The 18,727-nt window shown below is 38.9% G+C and overlaps 1 protein-coding gene across 1 annotated transcript; it reads left to right on the top strand.

Moving 5' to 3' along the window:
* Positions 1–1,565: 1,565 nt before the first annotated feature.
* On the top strand, positions 1,566–17,731 carry LOC148082056 (uncharacterized). The gene is made up of 4 exons (XM_087789156.1): positions 1,566–1,650; positions 8,031–10,335; positions 10,400–10,491; positions 15,155–17,731. Exons 1-4 carry the CDS (start codon positions 1,630–1,632, stop codon positions 15,236–15,238), a joined length of 2,502 nt encoding a protein of 833 aa, XP_087645282.1. The 5' UTR covers positions 1,566–1,629; the 3' UTR covers positions 15,239–17,731.
* Positions 17,732–18,727: the final 996 nt, after the last annotated feature.

The following is an 18,727-nucleotide window of genomic DNA, read 5'->3' as shown; positions in this document are numbered from 1 at the left end:
AACTCAACATTTATTTTCTCATACTGACCCTTACTCTCCTAACATTTTTTCTTTAATCTGTTTTTCATTTTTATTATTTTTCTTTTCCTACTCCTAAACCAAACCTACCCCTAACCGTTACCCTAACCCCAATTCGTACACTAACCCTAATCAAAACCCTATTCCACAACAAGACATATATATATATATATATATATATTATTTTTTTTTTTTTTTATTTCTTTAAATACATTTGGAAAGGTGTGATTTAATAAACCTCTCGGTATATCTTTCATTTTTATTAATTCTAACCCTAAACCAATGAGGATATGTATGGCTTTGCGTTGTAGATGATAAAGACCACGCATGATAGAGTCAGAGTTAGAACTCTGATGCAAATGCTTCTCAAAGTCGCTTCATCAGGAGTCAGAGACACTTTTGATAAGACAAAAGCACTGAACCGAGTTGCAGCTGGATAATGAACCGAAGACAGGAACCACTCCAGTCTCTAAGAAGTTCAGAATAGAGCAGATGGAAGAAATGTTCTTGGCAGGAGAGGGGTCGGTAACGTGGGGGCGGGGGGGAAGTTAAAAGCATTAGAGCTGAGAACCTTGGATCAGGCAAAAAATACTTGTATTGTCATGCTACAGTCGAAATTGTTGAACTTAAAAGCAGTTTTTAGCTCTCCCGTGTTACAATTGGTGGGTATTGAATCAATACCATTGATCAATACTATTGATAGACTTGCTGACATGTTGACATGGTTAAATGACTCTGCAGTCTAGTATATATAGATATTTTGCTTACTCATGTCACCTCGTCCCACCAGTAACTCTGACCCCAAACCTAAGCAAAACCTCTAATCCCAAAACATGTGTTTATAATTACATATATATATATATATATATATTTTTCAATACAAAATGATATCTCCGACCTCAGACCTCACCCTGACCTTAACACTGACCTTTAACCATAACAAATTCAATTATTTTTCTTTGCTTTGGGATTTTTAAAAAAAGAAATTAACATTTTTTCAACATGTATTTATTAAAATAATTATTTTGATAATATTTATTCAAATCATCACACACAAGTTGACTCTCTTTTCAAACTTTTTCCTAAAAGTGCATGTCACAGTTAGGAGTATGAGTTAGGGCTAATGTTAAAAGTCGTTCTTAAAAATGCTGTATATGAGTTACTTTATTATTTTCCTTTCCTTCATCAAAATACAATAAAAGCATTTATTGATCATGTCATGGCATCTAAAAGCAGCTGACCTACAAAGGTCCAACATGGTGTTTAGGGACGTATTTATTTTCCCCAACATCAGCATTCCCTCACCAGGCTGCTTCTTAATGTGTTTCCATAGTTAGGGTCGACCAGTGATTTCTCCCGTCAGAGCGGAGATGAAATGAAATTGAAAGAAGGCTCGGGCATTGGCTGCTTGTAATACGCCCCCCCTGTCAACTATTGGTCCAATAGGAGGCGCCGCAGCATCCAGGCAGAGCTGCGAGTCGGGATGAAATCAGAGCCGAGGCTTCTGCGTTAGTCCGTCCCACTGTTGCAGGTAGGTGCTCCACTCACATCCCAAACTATCCATGCGGTTGCCGGGCGATAGGAGAGGAGGACGGGGTGGCTCTGGAGACCATGTTGAGCGTTGCTGCGCTAGTGAGTGTTGATGGAGGAGATCATGTGACCTTGTGATGATCAACTTGTCTTGACTAGATTTCTATGAGAAGCACTGAAGAGACTCACACGCTGTTTGAACATTGTTTTTGTTATTCTGACTCCTTCTTGCTTGCACAGAATACTAGTGATGAATATCTGGATGGATACTAAACTAATGTGGGACTGTGGAGTTCAAGGACAATAATCTGCTGCACAATTAATTGGTTCTTGTCATAGTGAATGTTTAATGATTTGATGTGTCGCTTTTTAAAAAAAAGAAAAGGAAGTATCTTCATCTTTATCAGTTGTTGTTCCTGCACCAACCGGACACTGTAGTTGCTAAGAGAGACGAACAGTGTGACAGAAGAAGGATTTTTCACACATTACCACACACACTCTGGCACTAGCGCACACACCTCTGATTCACAGGAACAATAACAGCAAAAATAATAACAACAACGCTCTCACAAGTTGATTTGAATTATTTGTTGAGCTGCACTTCGATCTTAATCTCTGGGGCTCACAGACTCAGGATGGATGGATTTGTGCAGAAAAGGAAGCTGACAGATGTATCTGTGTTAGTTTTACCAGTATATAAAACATAGAACATAAGAAGTGTCTTAGTAGCTAATCGATCAACTTTTGTATTGATTACATGCTGCTTGTTTTTCAGCCGGAAAAGCAAACATGCTGAGGCGTGATGGGAATTTATATATTTTCAATAGACACGTCTCTAGCTTTTTAAATCCAAGTTAATGTGACAAACATGTCTTATTTCATTAACAAAACACATAATAATTCAAAATTATTATTATTTGTTTTATTACAGTTGTTTTAAAATGTCACTTGTTTAATTACGATAAGCCTGTTATCACAATTGTTTGTGTGTCAGAAAACTGTTTCACTAAAGCAACAATTTGTGCAGATGATTTGGTTTCTACGCGGACGCTGTGTCTGAAGCTTCTTAGTTTCCAGGTCGATTATTCCCCGATCGTTCTTCATCTGGTGCAAACATCTCTTAAGAAAAGTGTGTTGAATAGATGAGAAAATTGTCATTGAGAAGTAAAACATAAGGGCCGCACCATGTCTCACACATTTAAAACAAAGTGTGAGATACACTGTGAACACTAGAAAAGAAAAAAGAAAAAAAAAACGAGAATTCATATGTCAATCAATCTTAAAATGGTGAGTGGTTGTAAACTTCAGCCATAAAAACAGAATGTTTTTTTGTGGGAGGGGGGGGGGTTGTTTACTCTTATGGTTGAGTTGTATAATGAGTTCCTAATCTGCAAACCTGACCTGGTTAACCTGTCACTGGCTGATTTTAAGAGTCTGTTTTAAAAACAAAATGAAGTAGCAATTAACTGGCATTTTACGTTATATTGTTGTCGCCTATAAATCTGCTATATGATCCTTAAAAGAAAGATAAACAAAAAAAACACCTCTAGGTGACAAATATTAATGTTTTGTTTACTGAAAAGGGTTTTTCATTAATTCTGAGATGGTAACAACAAAGTATAAACGATGAAAGTATAAATAATTCATCTCTTAATCCGCCTGTGAGAGTCGTAACATTAGGATATTATAACACTTTCTTATCGACTACAGGAGCATGTCTGAGAGGACGGACAGCTGGTCATAATGTGATGCAGAAAAGAAAGATTTAGAATTTAGTTCACTTTATTGAAGAAGGTAGATGTCAGCATAGACTTAAAGAGTCATTGTATCATTTCTGCACCGAAGTATTAAATCTGAAAGAGTGTCAGAGAAATAAATGATGTAACATAAATGTGTCCTTTTTACACTGTTCTCGTTCAAAATGTTCCTGCTGTGTCATTGGACTTTGGTTTTGTGATAAATTGCAGTTAAATTTCTGGAGGATCGCCACGAAACAACCGTCTTAAGTTGGGCTTCACAAATGTTAATTATCAAGGTTGTGGCTTCACATATTTGCACATATTCATTAATACTTAAGTTGTTTGAATGGTGTGTAGCAACAAGAATCCTATTTTTCAAAGATTTATACTTAATCTATAGTATGTTTTTTATTAATTTTTTGTTTGTATTCAGTGGTCTTTTTTCTCACATTTGGTTTAACATTACATCTCGTTTTTCTTGATGAATTTATAAATATGTAAAATTATAATAAATTAAAGCTTCATCTTATTTTCAACATATTGAATTAGTAAAAATAAAGTGCCTTTTTATATAATTTTAAGGTTCACACGTCAATATGTTATACATACAGCATGTGTATAACTTAAATAGAGAATAATTGTATACTGATTTATTTTACAATAAATATTTGAGATAAATCTAAATAAAATTAAGTTAAATGAATGCTCATACTATTTCAGACTAATGGAATTTTTCAAGTAGCTTTCAAATCCCGAAGAACTAATCGAGTGTTTGTCTGAGGCCACATGAATGCATCTTCCTCCACCTCCTCACAGTGAGCAGTCTGCTGATGAGGTGCTACGTGGGAAGGAATTCTCTGGCGAGAAGAGTGCAAGTTGTCGCGTCTGTTGATGGTTCCCATAGTGACCAGTCTGTCGCATGTATTCCACTGAGCTTCTAATATTGATCGTTTCCGCTGTGAGCACAGTGTGTGACTTCTGGTGTAATGTTAAGAGAGTAAAAAATACTTTAGGTTTCATCACAACATGAGTTTGAAACCCGAATCAATTTTTTTCAATCAGTGTTCTCTGCATTGTATTTGTCGACTGATCGAATAGAATATAGAAAGTATGTAATAATGGTTCATGAATCACATCCTTTCCATGTACAATAGCACAATTTAAACTCTTATCATTTTAGAAAATTGTAAAATGCTAAGAAGAAAAGCTCCACAAAGCTTCATCAGGCGTCACTATTACACACAATCTTCTCTTGTTTTGACCACAACTTGTCAGATTGACTTTAAGTTGCATTTAAGGTAACTTTGCTTTGCTCACACTTGCCAGACGCACACATGAAAGGATCACAGAGGCCAACAACAATAAATATTGCAGAAACATGTCGGTTTCACACCAGTAAACACAATATTAAATGTGAAATGTGTAGCTATTGTCCAAACATCAGTCCTGGAGAGAGGTCACGGTGGTTCAGATGATCTTCGCTGCAGTCTTGACGGTCTATTAAAGACAGTTATTGAGTCGAGGCGGTGATGGAGGTGCAGAGGACAGACTGGTGATTTAGAACAGGTGCCTTCTGGGGCATGTTTCATTTCCTCGGTCAACGATCTTGCAATGACTCGTAGTTCGGAACTTTTTTTTTAATTAGTTCTCAAATGTTTCATTTATATCTTTTAATTTCCTAACCTAGTCTATGAAGTGTTTATGCATAATATTTGTAGTCTGTAATAGTATTTTTCTATTGTCAATCTTTATATTTGGAGGTGTACAAATAATCCAGGAACATTTTTAAACCAATTGGTTGTTTTAATAATTTAATTGATCCTATTTATTTTACCTGAAATAAGCTCCATTTTATATTTTGAATATTCTGTTCTCATTTATCATGTATTAAATTCAAATGTCTCTGAGAGGCATCTGTGATTGTGGAGTCTGGAACTGTCTCTTGCGTTTCCTGTCAGAATCTGTATTTGTCAAAATAATTACCTTTCGAGCAACAAGCGTACGAGGTGTGTGACACAAAGACGCCGGTCTCTGTGTGGGAGGGAGACCCAGTCCTGCAGTCTTACATAACAACCCATAAAGCCATCTCTTTTCAGCACAACAACCCACTCAGGGAATCATCCACACAACCACAGCTAACCAAGAGAGTGAGTGTGTCCCCACGAAAACACATCGACACCTTCCTGTGTTCTACTCTTTCTCAGCTTGTCACAGAGCTTTTTTTCAGACATTAACATCCTGTGATGTTACAAATGTGTCATAATTGCTTTTGTTCTGGATTGACAACAGGGACACACATGACATTAGACATTATGTAAGAAACTCATTACCTACTTTATTGCCCACCTGAGGCAAAAATCCCTTCTTTTTTTGCCCATGATTTTTCCCATCACAAACAAGACGCACTCTGTTAGACATAACATAATGCGTTCCAAGTATACAATGATACAAAGCGTTACAGGGTTCGTAATTTCCTCTTAGTGCAGGGACCAGTGTTAGCCACTAGCTAAGCTAGCATTCAGTTTTGAATGTGGCAGCACAAGGTCTGTAAATAAAGTCTGCTATTATTGTTTTGTATTGTTGCAAATATCAGCACAAGCCAGAAAAGACTACCTTGGGAGCTTCACGCCCAGAATTAGTTCCTTTTATTAGGAAGGAACTCAGGTTGCGTTATACAGAGATAGCAGGAGGCGTGGCTCCAACAAATGACAACAAATACAAAAACAGCGTTCCCTCGCCATTCACTTTACTCAGCGTTACCAGTTTTCAAATGTTGTGTTCATTCTATTGTCGCCGATGCTGGTCTAAGAACCATTTTGGTTTGCCTGCCATTTCAATCCGGGCACTTCCTACATGACGACATCAGATGGACCAAAATGGTACTTACACCGGGGGTATAGTATATATAACATGGCATTCTTTTTGCCGACAGACGAGCACTGACCACTGAACATGTAGAGTTCTGTATCCTAAGTGCTGATTGGCTCATGAAGTGCCATGTACTACAGATCCTTCATCTGTGTCTTTGTTTCCAAAGAACCCGAACCATATAAAAGGAGAAGCGAGACGAGGGGTAGGGAGAGAAGTAGAGTTCCCAAAGATAAGTTAGAACAGTGTAGAGCAGGGGCAACTAGTGAGGGTCATGGAGAGGAATCTAAAAAAACACTGCCTTAGCAAGTCGAAGGAGAAACGAATCCAGGCGTATACTTCCGGAGGTACTGTGAAAACAACTTCCCTCTCATCTGATCCAGGAAAGATGTTCGTGAGCTATACAAACACACAATGCACAATATGAGCTGACTGACAAAATTCAGACGTCTTAAATGCACACTAGAGATCATCCCAACATTTAGAAAAGTAGCAACAACTTTATGAAAGACGATAAATCATAAATACATGTATAAATGTATACATACGTAACAAAATGTATAAATATATTAATAAATGTTTGGATAAATATCAATTTGTCAAAATGTCAAAATAAATATATGACTTCTGATTACATTTTTGTCAAGGAATGGAGCTATTTTATGTATGAATACACATTTTGTAACTTATACATTTTGACATTTATTTATACATTTTGTCTTTATTTATTTAGGTATTTATACATTTTGTCATTTTGACATTTCGATGTCTGTATGCAAATTAAGTGGGCGGGTCGAACTACAGTCTAAGGCAGTGATTGGTTACAGCCTTGGATCAACTACCACTGCCTCGTTATATTGTTACTCATAACAATGTTTCTAATTGTTAATCATTTCAAAATAAATAAATATCTGCATCATGTTAAGATAAAAAAAATTAAATTAAATCGCGGAAAAATCAAAATGAGTAGCTGTGAATCAAATTAAACCACTGAGCCACATCAGCTGGTACTGTAAGTAAGTAAGTAGGTAAGTAATTTTTATTTGTATAGCGCTTTTCCAGACCAGGGTCACAAAGCGCTTAAACAATCAAAACAATATTCAATAAAGTATATACTTTAAAGATCAAGATAACACTGATAACACAACAGGAGTTCCAGAAAATCAAGGAAAAGCCTAACTTCATTCATTTAAAAAAATAAATCCACATGAACAACATGGACAACTGATCAAGTTTGTTTGCTAAGATTTCAGAAAAGATTCTTCCACTCTTCGTGCAGCGTCGATGCTGTAGACCAGTTGCTGCAGGACATCGATTGCTTTAGTTTGTTTTAACCAACCTTAGACTGATGTTCGACCCGCCCACTTAATTTACACACGGACAGCGAAAATGTCAAAATGAAATAATTGTCAAAATGTATAAATGACAAAATGTGTATTGATACATAAAATAGTTCCATGCTTTGCCAAAAAAGTCATTTATTTATTTTGACATATTGATATTTATCAACACATTTATTTATACATTTTTAGATTTTGCACTACATTACTTAAACTGGTGCATGATCAGCTGTGAAGAAAAAAAAGCACACTTTTAACATTTTTTTGTATGAGTTTAAAAGTAAAGTACATTTTGACAAAAGACTGTTACATCTTAACTATGATTCTGCCACAATTGGTACTCTATAATTACACATTTTACAACTTTTTTTGAGAGAGTTTTGTCCTGGAATTTTAATGTAATCTTCCTCCGCTGCAAGAAAATTAGTATGAGCAGCTGAATAGATTTCCACTGTGAGACAAGCACACAGAAAAAATGTAATCATCAGTGGCAGTCTTTTATTCTTCTGGTTTTGACAATTACTTTTCTTTACAGAGAGCGTCTGTGACAGATGGAAAAGAACTAAACAAAGCTTGCAGCGAAATAGAAAAATTAAGAAAGTCTTTTGTTACCATGGAAACCACTGAACAATCAGGAACGGCAATGGACTGTGAAGTGGATCTTACAGGGGTTGAGTTACCTGAAGCAGAGTTTGTTCCTGACGAAGAGGAGGTTTGTTTGGAGACCGACTTATCTGATGTCCATGGGGAAGAGACCGAACCCAGCACGTTATTAACTTACAACCCTCCCACTGCAGATGAATCTCCTGAGATGCCTCTTCACATTCATGAAGACGCTTCAGTGTCTGAGCCTGTGCAAGAGCTTAACAGGAATGAGTCTGTCAACTCGTCGGTGTCAGACACACCATCCAGTGCAGACAGTGTTTACGAGAACGAAGCTCATCGTAAGATGGTCGAAACTCCAGTGCAAGAGCCTGAACTGGAGATGGGGCCAGATAAAAGTATTCAAGAAGAACCAGATCTGAGTCTAGAGTTGGATACTCAGCAATGTTCAGAGCCTGAGTCAGAACAAAACCTAAACATAGACCCAGATCCAGACGTTCTGTTGGATCAGTTTCCTGAACCAGAGCAAGATTTTGATCAATATCCAGAGGTGGATCAAACCCTTGACCTGGAGTTAGAGCAATACCCCGAGCCCCAACCAGATCCTGATCTAGAGCTTGAAGAGTTCCCGTTGCCTGACATGGAAGAATTCCCAGAGCCATGTTCCGATCTGGAAAATGATTATGAGTTCCCTGCACCAGACGAAGAAGCAATAGCACAAACAATAGACCCTGATGAATTTCCCGACCCAGACACAGGAGATATTGATCCAAATCTTGATGACGGTTATTGTAATCTGGACATTGAGGACCCTGACATCAATCCTGACCTCGCCATGACGGAGAGTTCTGAGCTGGTGCGGTGTATCAGAGACGAAGTGATGTCAGATATGTCCAGTGAATCTGGCCTTAACCCTGATGAGATGGACGAATGTCTTCAAGTAGAGATCGCGGAAGCTTCATCTGATAGTGACGCAGATGAGAAGTGGAGAAATATATTCTCCTCTTCCATAAATAAGGAGGACGATGATTCATACCTAGACAGTCTTGAGCTGAGTGCCCAGGAGCTCTTTGTGCAGAAAGTTGAGGTGATCGACGATGATGAAGAAGACACCAACTTCTGCCAGGAGGTTCAACTTGAAGTTCCCAATTTCAGAGAAGTGCCTCAGCAGGAAGACATTTGTGCTGCCAGTCCACCAGAGGAAGTGAACTCCATGCCCTTGGGTCGACAAGGTTTGTCCAAAATCTCTGAAGATGAAAGTGAAAATGGTAAAGATGTGAATCACAACGACTCCATCAACCAGGAGCACCTGAACTCTGAGTCTGAAAAGAAGATCCCAAAAGACTTTTGTGTCATACAGGAGACCAAAAGTGAGAATGTAAGTGCAGAACACGTCGACTTCCAGCTGGCTCGAAAACAGTGGCAGGAGATGGAGGAGCATACCAAGAACAAGATATATGTACCGAAACAGCAGACCTTCCATGGAAGCCACAGCTTCATGTACACGCCCGTCCGGAACATTGAGCGAACCAACAAGAAGACGCGAGATCTGGAGAGCCTGAGTTTGGTCGGGGATTATAGCCACACTCAGTTCAGCCCTTGCTCAGAAGATTCTGGCCTGGATGATTCCAGTTACAGGTCCCCTTGTGACGACCTGGAAACCCCAGTAGAGAGGGAGATACGTATTTCAATAGAGCGGGAGGAGAACTTCAAGCGAGAAAGGGCTTTCACCAGGATGGGGAAGTCAACGGACTGCGCTCCATCTCGAGGGATGCCAAGGTCCATCAGCACTCCCTTGACGCCATCCTTTGTCATCACCTCCTCACCCACTCAGGAACCAATGAGACATGAAATGACGGCAAACAACGTAATCATTCTGGACCAATGTAATGACGCCAGCTCTCGGTTGCGGCAGGTTCCTGACATTTCTGGACCGCTGTCTGAAGACGGCACTTCCAACCTCATCATCCTAGAAACGTCAAATCTCATCATCCGCAGTTCCTCTGAGTTCTCCCTGAACAAAGTCTGTGAGCAGCCGCAGGAGAAGATATTCCTCAACAATCCCTTCTTTAAGCTCCGTTCACGAAGCACCATTTCCCTCGTGGATGAAGAGATCAAGATGGTGAAGCAGAGAGAGGAAGAGCTGAGGAAAGAAAGGGCCAGTATGTATGCTAAAGACAGATTCAGGGCAGAGAGGATGTCTCTCAACATTGACACATTGTCATTTGGCAATTCAGGTAATTCTGGTGCAATTAACAGAAGACAACATCTTATTGAGTAAGTGTAATTTTACACTTTCAGATGATGTACCAATGAAGTGCAAGTCTTCTCCATCATCTCCAATGAAGACAGTCTCTCGGATGGATCGTTCAGCGCTGTCATGTGATCACAGAGTAAGTTATAATTATTTCTAACATACAACCCAGTGCACATTATGACATTTAGAAGTCAGGTTCATATGGTAAGACAGTTCTTTACTCTATATACTCTTTACATCCCAGAGAAGCTCTATGGTTTCTACTTTTGAAATTATTATAGTTTTATCATACGTAAACATGCCTTCTTCAATTTTTAAAACAGAATTACTAGCATACAAATGTGGTTTCCATTGACAGGGATTATTATGTCTGGTGATGTTGATCTTAGAAGTCAAACAAGGGACACTAGTGAATAAGTCTTGCAACAAACAAAATTCTCAGCCAGTAGGAATATAGATTATATTTTAATAGATCTGTGTAGGTTCACCATTATCCAGGTCATGTTTACCCAGAGAGTTCTGAAGTGAAGCAACTAAACTGGGTAGGGTTTGGATAAAACCTATTCCCAAACTCCAGCTGCCTTATACTTTTGTTGTCGTGATCCATAGGTATCTAAGCCCTCAAGTTTTCCAGTTTGTTGAGCTGCCTTCAGTCATCATCAAGTCCCACCAGAGATTTTCTGTGGGAAGTAAGTTGGTTATTGCGATAGCCACTCTAGAATCTTACAGCTCATGTTTTTCAAGCAAGCTATGCTAGATTTGTAGGTAAGCTTGGATCATTATCCTGCGGGTAGGTCCAACATCTCCCGAGTTCCATCTCTGTCAGTGACTGCATGATCCCCTGTTGGTGAAATTGATCCCTGATACTCTGCAACTATGCCTGCAGAACCAAAACAGTAATTTTCTTTATAACCCTCGTTCTTTCTCCTCTAGAAATAGCATTAATCTTTGGGCCCAAAATTCTTTTCTTGTTACTTTAGATAACATTGTCTCAAAACCTTTGAGGTTTGTCCACATGGTTTTTGGCATGTTAGAGTAAACTCTTCTATTCTGCAAGTCAGCAGGGTGGTGTGCCTGGGAGTTCTGCCTTCGTTTTGAAGTGTGCATTTTCCTTCTAGGTTGTCCCCTGGGTATTTTTCCCTTATCTTTCCCTTCAGGAACCATAGAGGAGTCAGGATAGCATCCTATTTCTACCACGCTCAAATAAAATTTACATTTCATTACACTTTTGGATGATGCTCCCAATTATACCTTTTGAAATATTCCATGTGTTACCATGTGGTATCTTTTTATACTTTTGCTTATGACTTCTTTGACCATACGACAAGATGAAAAGACACTGTAAACTACCCCACTGAAGCTCATTGTTAAAGTCATTTGATAACAGCTTGCCGTTTCATCACCTGTTTGACAACACCTGATAGAAACAATTGTTCTTAGGGGGTTTAATCCCTTTCACCTGAATTTGTGAAGCAGATCTTGGAATTTTGAATCTTGGACATTTTTTTCTTTTTTAAAAGGCCTGTTCCAACTCCTCCTCCAATGGAACTGTGACTATAGAACAATAAAATAGACTGATCTGTGCTCTCTGCTAATGTTGTGAATGTAAAGTGAGGCCAAGTGAGGCTAAGTGAGGCCTGGCCCTATGATTCTAGATAATTCAAATGTGCATTATATCCCTCTTCTCCCTTCCAACCGTTCACAGAGGAAGACAGTTTGCACAAGTCTTGTAAGTAAGTAAGTAAGTAATTTTTATTGATATAGTGCTTTTCCAGACCAGGGTCACAAAGCGCTTAAACAATCAAAACAATATTCAATAAAGTATATACTTTAAAGGGCAAGTTAAACTGATAACACAACAGGAGTTCAGAAAATCAAGGAAAAGCCTGAACAAATAAAAACGTCTTAAGATGTTTCTTGAAGGAGTCAGTAGATCCATCAAGCGCAAAGAGAGAGGAAGTTCGTTCCAAAGCTTAGGAGCAACAGCCTGGAAGGATTTCTCTCCTCTGGTCCTGAACCGTGTGTGTGGAACCATCAGTAGATTCTGATCCACAGACCTTAGAGCCCGAGCTGGGGTGTAAGTCTGGATCAGATCAGTGATGTAAGGAGGAGCCTGACCATGAATAGCTCTGTAAGTAAGAACCACAATTTTAAAGTTGATCCTGAAAGAAACTGGAAGCCAGTGCAGAGTTTTAAGGATCGGAGAAATGTGAGTTCTCGTACTTGAGCGGGTCAGAATTCTCGCTGCAGAGTTCTGAATCAACTGCAGACGAGACAGCTCCTTCTTGTTAAGACATGAAAACAAACTGTTACAATAGTCCAGACGAGAAGAAACAAACGCATGGATTACAAGCTCCAGATCATGTTCCGACAACATTTTCCTAAGTTTAGAGATTTTTCTCAGTTGAAGGAAACAGTTTCTGGTCAGTTTTCTGCAGTGTTGAACAAGAGACATGTCTTTATCAAATACAACACCCAGGTTTCTCAGGCTCAGTTTGACAGACTGACCTAAGTCACCCAAGTACTGACTCAACCCTGGAATCTTACCATCAGGAGCAATCACCAGAGTTTCAGTTTTGTCCACATTTAGCTGTAAAGTGTTTTCACTCAGCCATTGTTTGATTTCTAGCAAACAATTGACTAAGCTGTTCAGCCTTTGGGGCTCAGTTGGGTCAAAAGAGCAGTAGAGCTGGATGTCATCAGCAAAAATGTGATAAGAAACATCTGGAAATCTCTGAATGATTTTACCGAGGGGAATCAAGTACAGCAAAAACAATAAAGGACCCAGAACAGAACCTTGAGGGACTCCACACAACAGATCTGCCGATTCAGACCTCATTTGATTGGCAGATACACTAAAACTGCGCCCAGAAAGGTAAGATGAGAACCATTCTAACACAGACCCAGACAGTCCCACTTCATCCCTTAGTCTTCTCAGCAGGATCTGGTGATCAACTGTGTCAAAGGCTGAGGACAGATCCAAGAGCACCAGAACAGTGAATTTACCCGAGTCAGCCGACATCATGATGTCACTGGACACTTTCAATAAAGCTGTCTCCGTAGAGTGATGTTTACGGAAGCCAGACTGAAACTTCTCATGGATGTCGCTCTGATCCAGGAACAAAGACAGCTGCTCAGACACCACCTTCTCCAAGATCTTGGACAAGAAAGGGAGCTTAGAAATAGGCCTGAAATTACTGAGGTCAGTTGGGTGTAAGCCTGTTTTTTTGAGCAGAGGCTCCACAATGGCATGTTTAAATGCATTGGGAAAAACCCCTGTGGAAAGGGAGAGGTTTACCATATTGGTAACCCAGGGGCCAATTACATCAAATACTTTGATAAAAAGCCTACAAGGAAGGACGTCATCTGAGCAAGAGGATGGTTTCATCTTGTTCACTAGTGCTGAAATATCACCAAAGATACAGCAGTGAAGGAAGACCAAGAGGAGGAGAGGGGCTCAGAGACGGTAGGGGTTCCACACAAAGGGGGAGAGATTTTCTCTTTGATCAATTTAATTTTGTCAATGAAAAATCTCAACAATGCATTGCCGTCAGCTTCACAGAAGACAGGCGTGATTTGAGGTGATTTGAGGAGAATTAATCGTGTCAAACAACACTTTGGGGTTTTTCTTATTTGCTGCTACCAGTTTTCTGATGTAATCAGATCTGGCAGTTTCCACCATCTCATTGTAAGAAGACATCAGATCCCTGAGGTGAAGTCTGTGCACCTTAAGTTTAGTGGACTTCCAGAGACGCTCAGTCTTTCGACAAAGTCTCCTCAGACTCAGGAGATCTTCATTTGTCCAAGGGCACTGTTTTTTCTGAATTTTCAAGTTCGATTTAACAGGTGCCACTTGATCCAGTATTTCAACACAATGAGTAGTGAAACAGTGAATCAAATTGTCCACATTTGGGCAGTTATCAAAGGAAAGAGGGTCAAACATAGCAGAAAAACTGTCTGTCGTATCGGCTGAGATGACACGCCTCTGAGACCTAACTTTTCTTGTTCTGCTCGAGTATTCTGCTGGTTAAAAGGAAGCTTCTCCTCGCCACTCTCGCTCACAATGATTGCTGTTTCTCTTTTCTCTTATAAAGTGTTATTCAATTTTTATCATTTCATATGATTGGGTCTGCTTTGGCAGAGTTGTTTTTGTGCTTGGTTGCTTTTTCCCCTCGTAAAGAAATTGGGTTGATGCTGTATTTTGTTATCTCTCCTGCTATAAGATGTAAGTCATTGGCATAACCTTGTCCGGAAAACACCTTAACGTTTACATTTAGTGAGTAATGTTTCACACCTCGACAGGAAGTGTGCCATGTAGTCCCACTGCCCACAAAGCTTGCATGACGGGACGTCTCTCTTAGGCCCAACTTGTTGGGTTGGATAGTCTTTCATACGCTGATGCCAGCAGGAAGGAGGTGTAGGCTCCAGGCTCCACTGGTCTGCCCATTTGATCTTCCTTTTGGGAAGGTGCCATTTTCTAAAGGCTCCTGTGGAAACTGTCCCCACAGCTCTTCACCTTCACCCATCCAGATTCCATACCTCCTGTTGGAAATGGGTACATATAGTACAGAGAAAGCTTTTTGTATTTAGAAAATACAAATGCCATTCTGTATATGAAATAAAAAGGAAAATTATTATTTCAGGCCCACCTAAAGTCTTCAATGAATCTGATCGGTTCATCATTATTTCATTAAACATAACACAGATTATAACTTATTTTCCTCAGTGAAGGAAGATCGGAACAGATAAATAAATCAAAGCAAGTGGTGAAAATAAATCAACTCTCTTTTTTATCTTAGTTTCCAGAAGAATTTGCTGGAGGAAGACGCAAAAGTGCGATGGCTCTGCGCTGGGAGGCGGGCGAGTTCACCAACAAAGACTGAACTACCGCAACGACAAACCACCACACGGCTTCAAGCACATTCGATGTTGTGACGTAACCTCAGCTTCCCGTGGATCTTTGCATTACTTGTCAGTTTAAACTGGGTTGTAACAGGAAGTTTGATGAGTTGCAATAATCACAAGTTTAAATATCAAACAACTCAGTGCCAACTATGTGTTTCATTCAATAATAATGTATAGAAAATATTCAAGATGGAAACTCAGGGTCAGTCTCTGATTGTCACAACAATACATCGATGAGAGTGTTGAAGTCTCGACGTGTGATACAGTTGTAATATGAAGTGTTTACTGACTTGAGTAGGGCAACAAAGTAATCATTGTTCAGGACAGTTTAAAGTGTTTCACTTGCAGATTGTGTTTAGTGCTGCTACCTGAAACTAAAAAATAACACATTTCAAAACTGATACTAAAGAATACACCTTGTGATTGCGATGTGTCTCCAGCTTCAGGAGAAACTTGACCTGATTGGCTGAACTGTGCAGATCAACATTCATTATTTTTATGGAATCTATATGGACTTCTTATTTATTCGTCAAGTACACTGACAACAAAATAAATACACTTCTCTTGGGATTGTTTTCTTCTTTGGCTTAATCAGCAGGAAGTAGATGTTTTATGTGTTGTAAAAAGTAAAAAAATAAAAATAAAGCTTTAATTCATGATGGAAAAGGATAATGTTACAAAGCATGATGTCATCAGTCGACTGCGTAGGCACGTTTTGGATACTCAATGAATTCTGTATAAAGAATGTTGTACAACACTGAGGGAATTTTTGAGGTTTAGGGGTGAAAAAAAATCTAAAAACAAAATGTGTTTTTTTTTTTTACAAAAAGAATTTGTAGTATTTAGCTGTTAGCATTTTGACTTGAGCTCAACTTTACATTTACCATGAGCTGATCAATGTTTTTAATGTTGCGTAAGTTACATTTACTGTCAGCACCTTTGGACTGATACATGAATTGTTGTGTAATCAGAAATACATTCGTCAACATGATGCTCTTTATGTTCAGCTAACAGCGACTCTAAAGTATTAAACTGCTGCTGTCGGTGATTCTTTGTTGTAATGTGATTTTATAATCTGACCACTTTGTCAACATCTTCCATCGCTGCTTCTCATCGTAGCACCAGAAACAGCTGGAGTGCAGAAATGACTTGTTTCAACTTAAATAACAAATGTTATTGAATGTTTATGTGCAGAAAATGAAAAAGAAGGTTCACTGCTGCGTTCTTCTTTGGTGCAGATGTATTTATAAAAACATCTTTGCTTATTTTTGTATGTAAATATTATAACTTCTAGAACTGTATTTACTAAGTAGTTGCTTAATAGTTTAACATGCAATATGAAATGAAAACTCAGCTTAGGCTTAGAAATAAGAAAATGTTAATTTTGCACGACATATGTCTGTGATTTGTGTCTTCTGTACACGGACACTCTTCAGAGAGCCTTTAACCCTTTATGTCACAATTGTTTACTTGTTTTTGAGACACACAGGAAGACGTTCTTTCAACTGTTCCTGGGATGATATCCTCTGTTAGATGTTCACGTCTCTACGGCTTTGTGGATCATATTTTTGTGCAAATATTGTAGAATGTATAACAAGATACCCCAGGCCCAGGCCTGCTGAGTCACTTCCTGGGGCACAAAGCCAATCAGATCTCTTGCCTGAGGCGGGGCCTCGGGGTGAACTAGCCAATAACAAATCCTGTAATAGGGTGAAGCACAAATGGCAGAGTGTCATTAAGAGTTATTAATTCGATACTTGACACTCGCACAAAAAAATGCCTTGTTCTGTTCTGACTATTTCCCCTGTTTAAAAAATAACCAGTATAGACATAGAGTATATTTTCTCGGAAAGCTTGATTGTGAATGTTTTGAATTTCTGTCCACTTTGTAAAAGAGTTTGACACATCACATGCAACGTTGTTACATCTGTCGTCAACATATAGTGTGACATAAGCCCTTTCTTCTGTAAACTCTTAAGAAGATCATGATCTATTTATGTATAGTAAGCGCTCAAAAGAATATATAGAAAGGATATATATATATATATATATATATATATTTAGATTGATTATTATTGTCTTTGTATTTGTGTATTCGATGACTTTGTAACCAAAGCTTTTGTGTCCAGTGCCATATTTTTGTCTGCAGGATAATCCTGCGCTGATTTAACTGCTGCAGATTTTGGAATTTCGCTTTGAAAAATCCTTCCAGTGGTACCTAAAGTATCATCTGTACCAGCACCTGAATGTGTTTTTTTTTCTGGTCCTTTTCCAAAACGTACTGTGAAAAAATGTTAATCACAGAAGATTGTGTGTTTACAGCACATCCTGACTCAGTAACGTCGCTTAATAGTTTGAGCTTTAAATCCTAACGATGCATGTAAATGCTGTCGCCGCGCGTGAAGCTGCTGCTTCAACTTTCTAATGCTTCTGTGCTGATGTCAGGGAGAACAATAAAACACGTGCACTGACTCTGTTGTTCTCTGCGTGTCATTGTTTGTGTGCGATCCGGGCGGACGTGTTCGTCGACAGGGACTACGATTTAAAATCAAGATGATTAATATTTTAACTTGAGAGTCTTTATTATGCAACGCACATGATCATTTTCATGGATATACATTTAATTCACTGCCTAGACTTGGAATCATTTCAATGTACCGTGTAGAAAAAGATGCTCGGGTCTGACTTGATGGAGGTAACAAAGAAGTGTGTTTGTGCAGAGCCGTCACAGTGGAGAGTAGAAGATGTTCTGCTTCAAACTGAGAACAGAGAAAATGAGTTTTGATTAATCCGTGACTCATGCAACACAGTCGTTGAGTGACACATCAGGTGTGCACACATCCCTGTAGATTCATTGAAAACTATATTAACAATTCCTGAGCAGTTGATCACCTTCTGTTGGAGGAGAAATGTTGTTTCCAACTAATGCATTTCTGGGCTTTTACTGCAATAAAAAAAAACAATCTGACTCTATATTAAACTGTATAAAGAACTCCAAACAATAGCATATTACAAACACATTTTGTAATGAATACAATTTGTTTTACTTAATTTGTTCATAACTTGTCACATAGGGAATAAGTTTTTCCCTGCGTGAAACCTAGCAGAACGAGAGATTACGAGAGCTGACACGCTTATTACGTAAGACTGCGCTTCGCTCGAAGAACGTCCCATTCTTTCTATATACATGTCTATAGGAGGCGGAGACTTCCTGGATTGACCAATCACAGCAGAGTGGGCGTGGTTATGGGAACAGAGACTTTAGCTTGACTTGACACTTAAATCAACACAGTAGGTGCCCTTTGAAAACATACTCTCTCACAAGTATACATAAATGCTGATCATTGCTCTGAACCCCTTTGTTATCTCTGGGTCAAGGTGAATGACCTCCACCACTGCATATGTATTTCTGGAAGCCAGGGAGGTCGTTCACATTGACCCAGAGATAACAAAGGGGTTTGATGTTT

Source organism: Callionymus lyra, chromosome 4, assembly GCF_982586985.1.
Source record: "Callionymus lyra chromosome 4, fCalLyr1.hap1.1, whole genome shotgun sequence".
NCBI lineage: Eukaryota > Metazoa > Chordata > Actinopteri > Syngnathiformes > Callionymidae > Callionymus > Callionymus lyra.
This window is presented reverse-complemented; position numbering and strand designations above follow the sequence as displayed.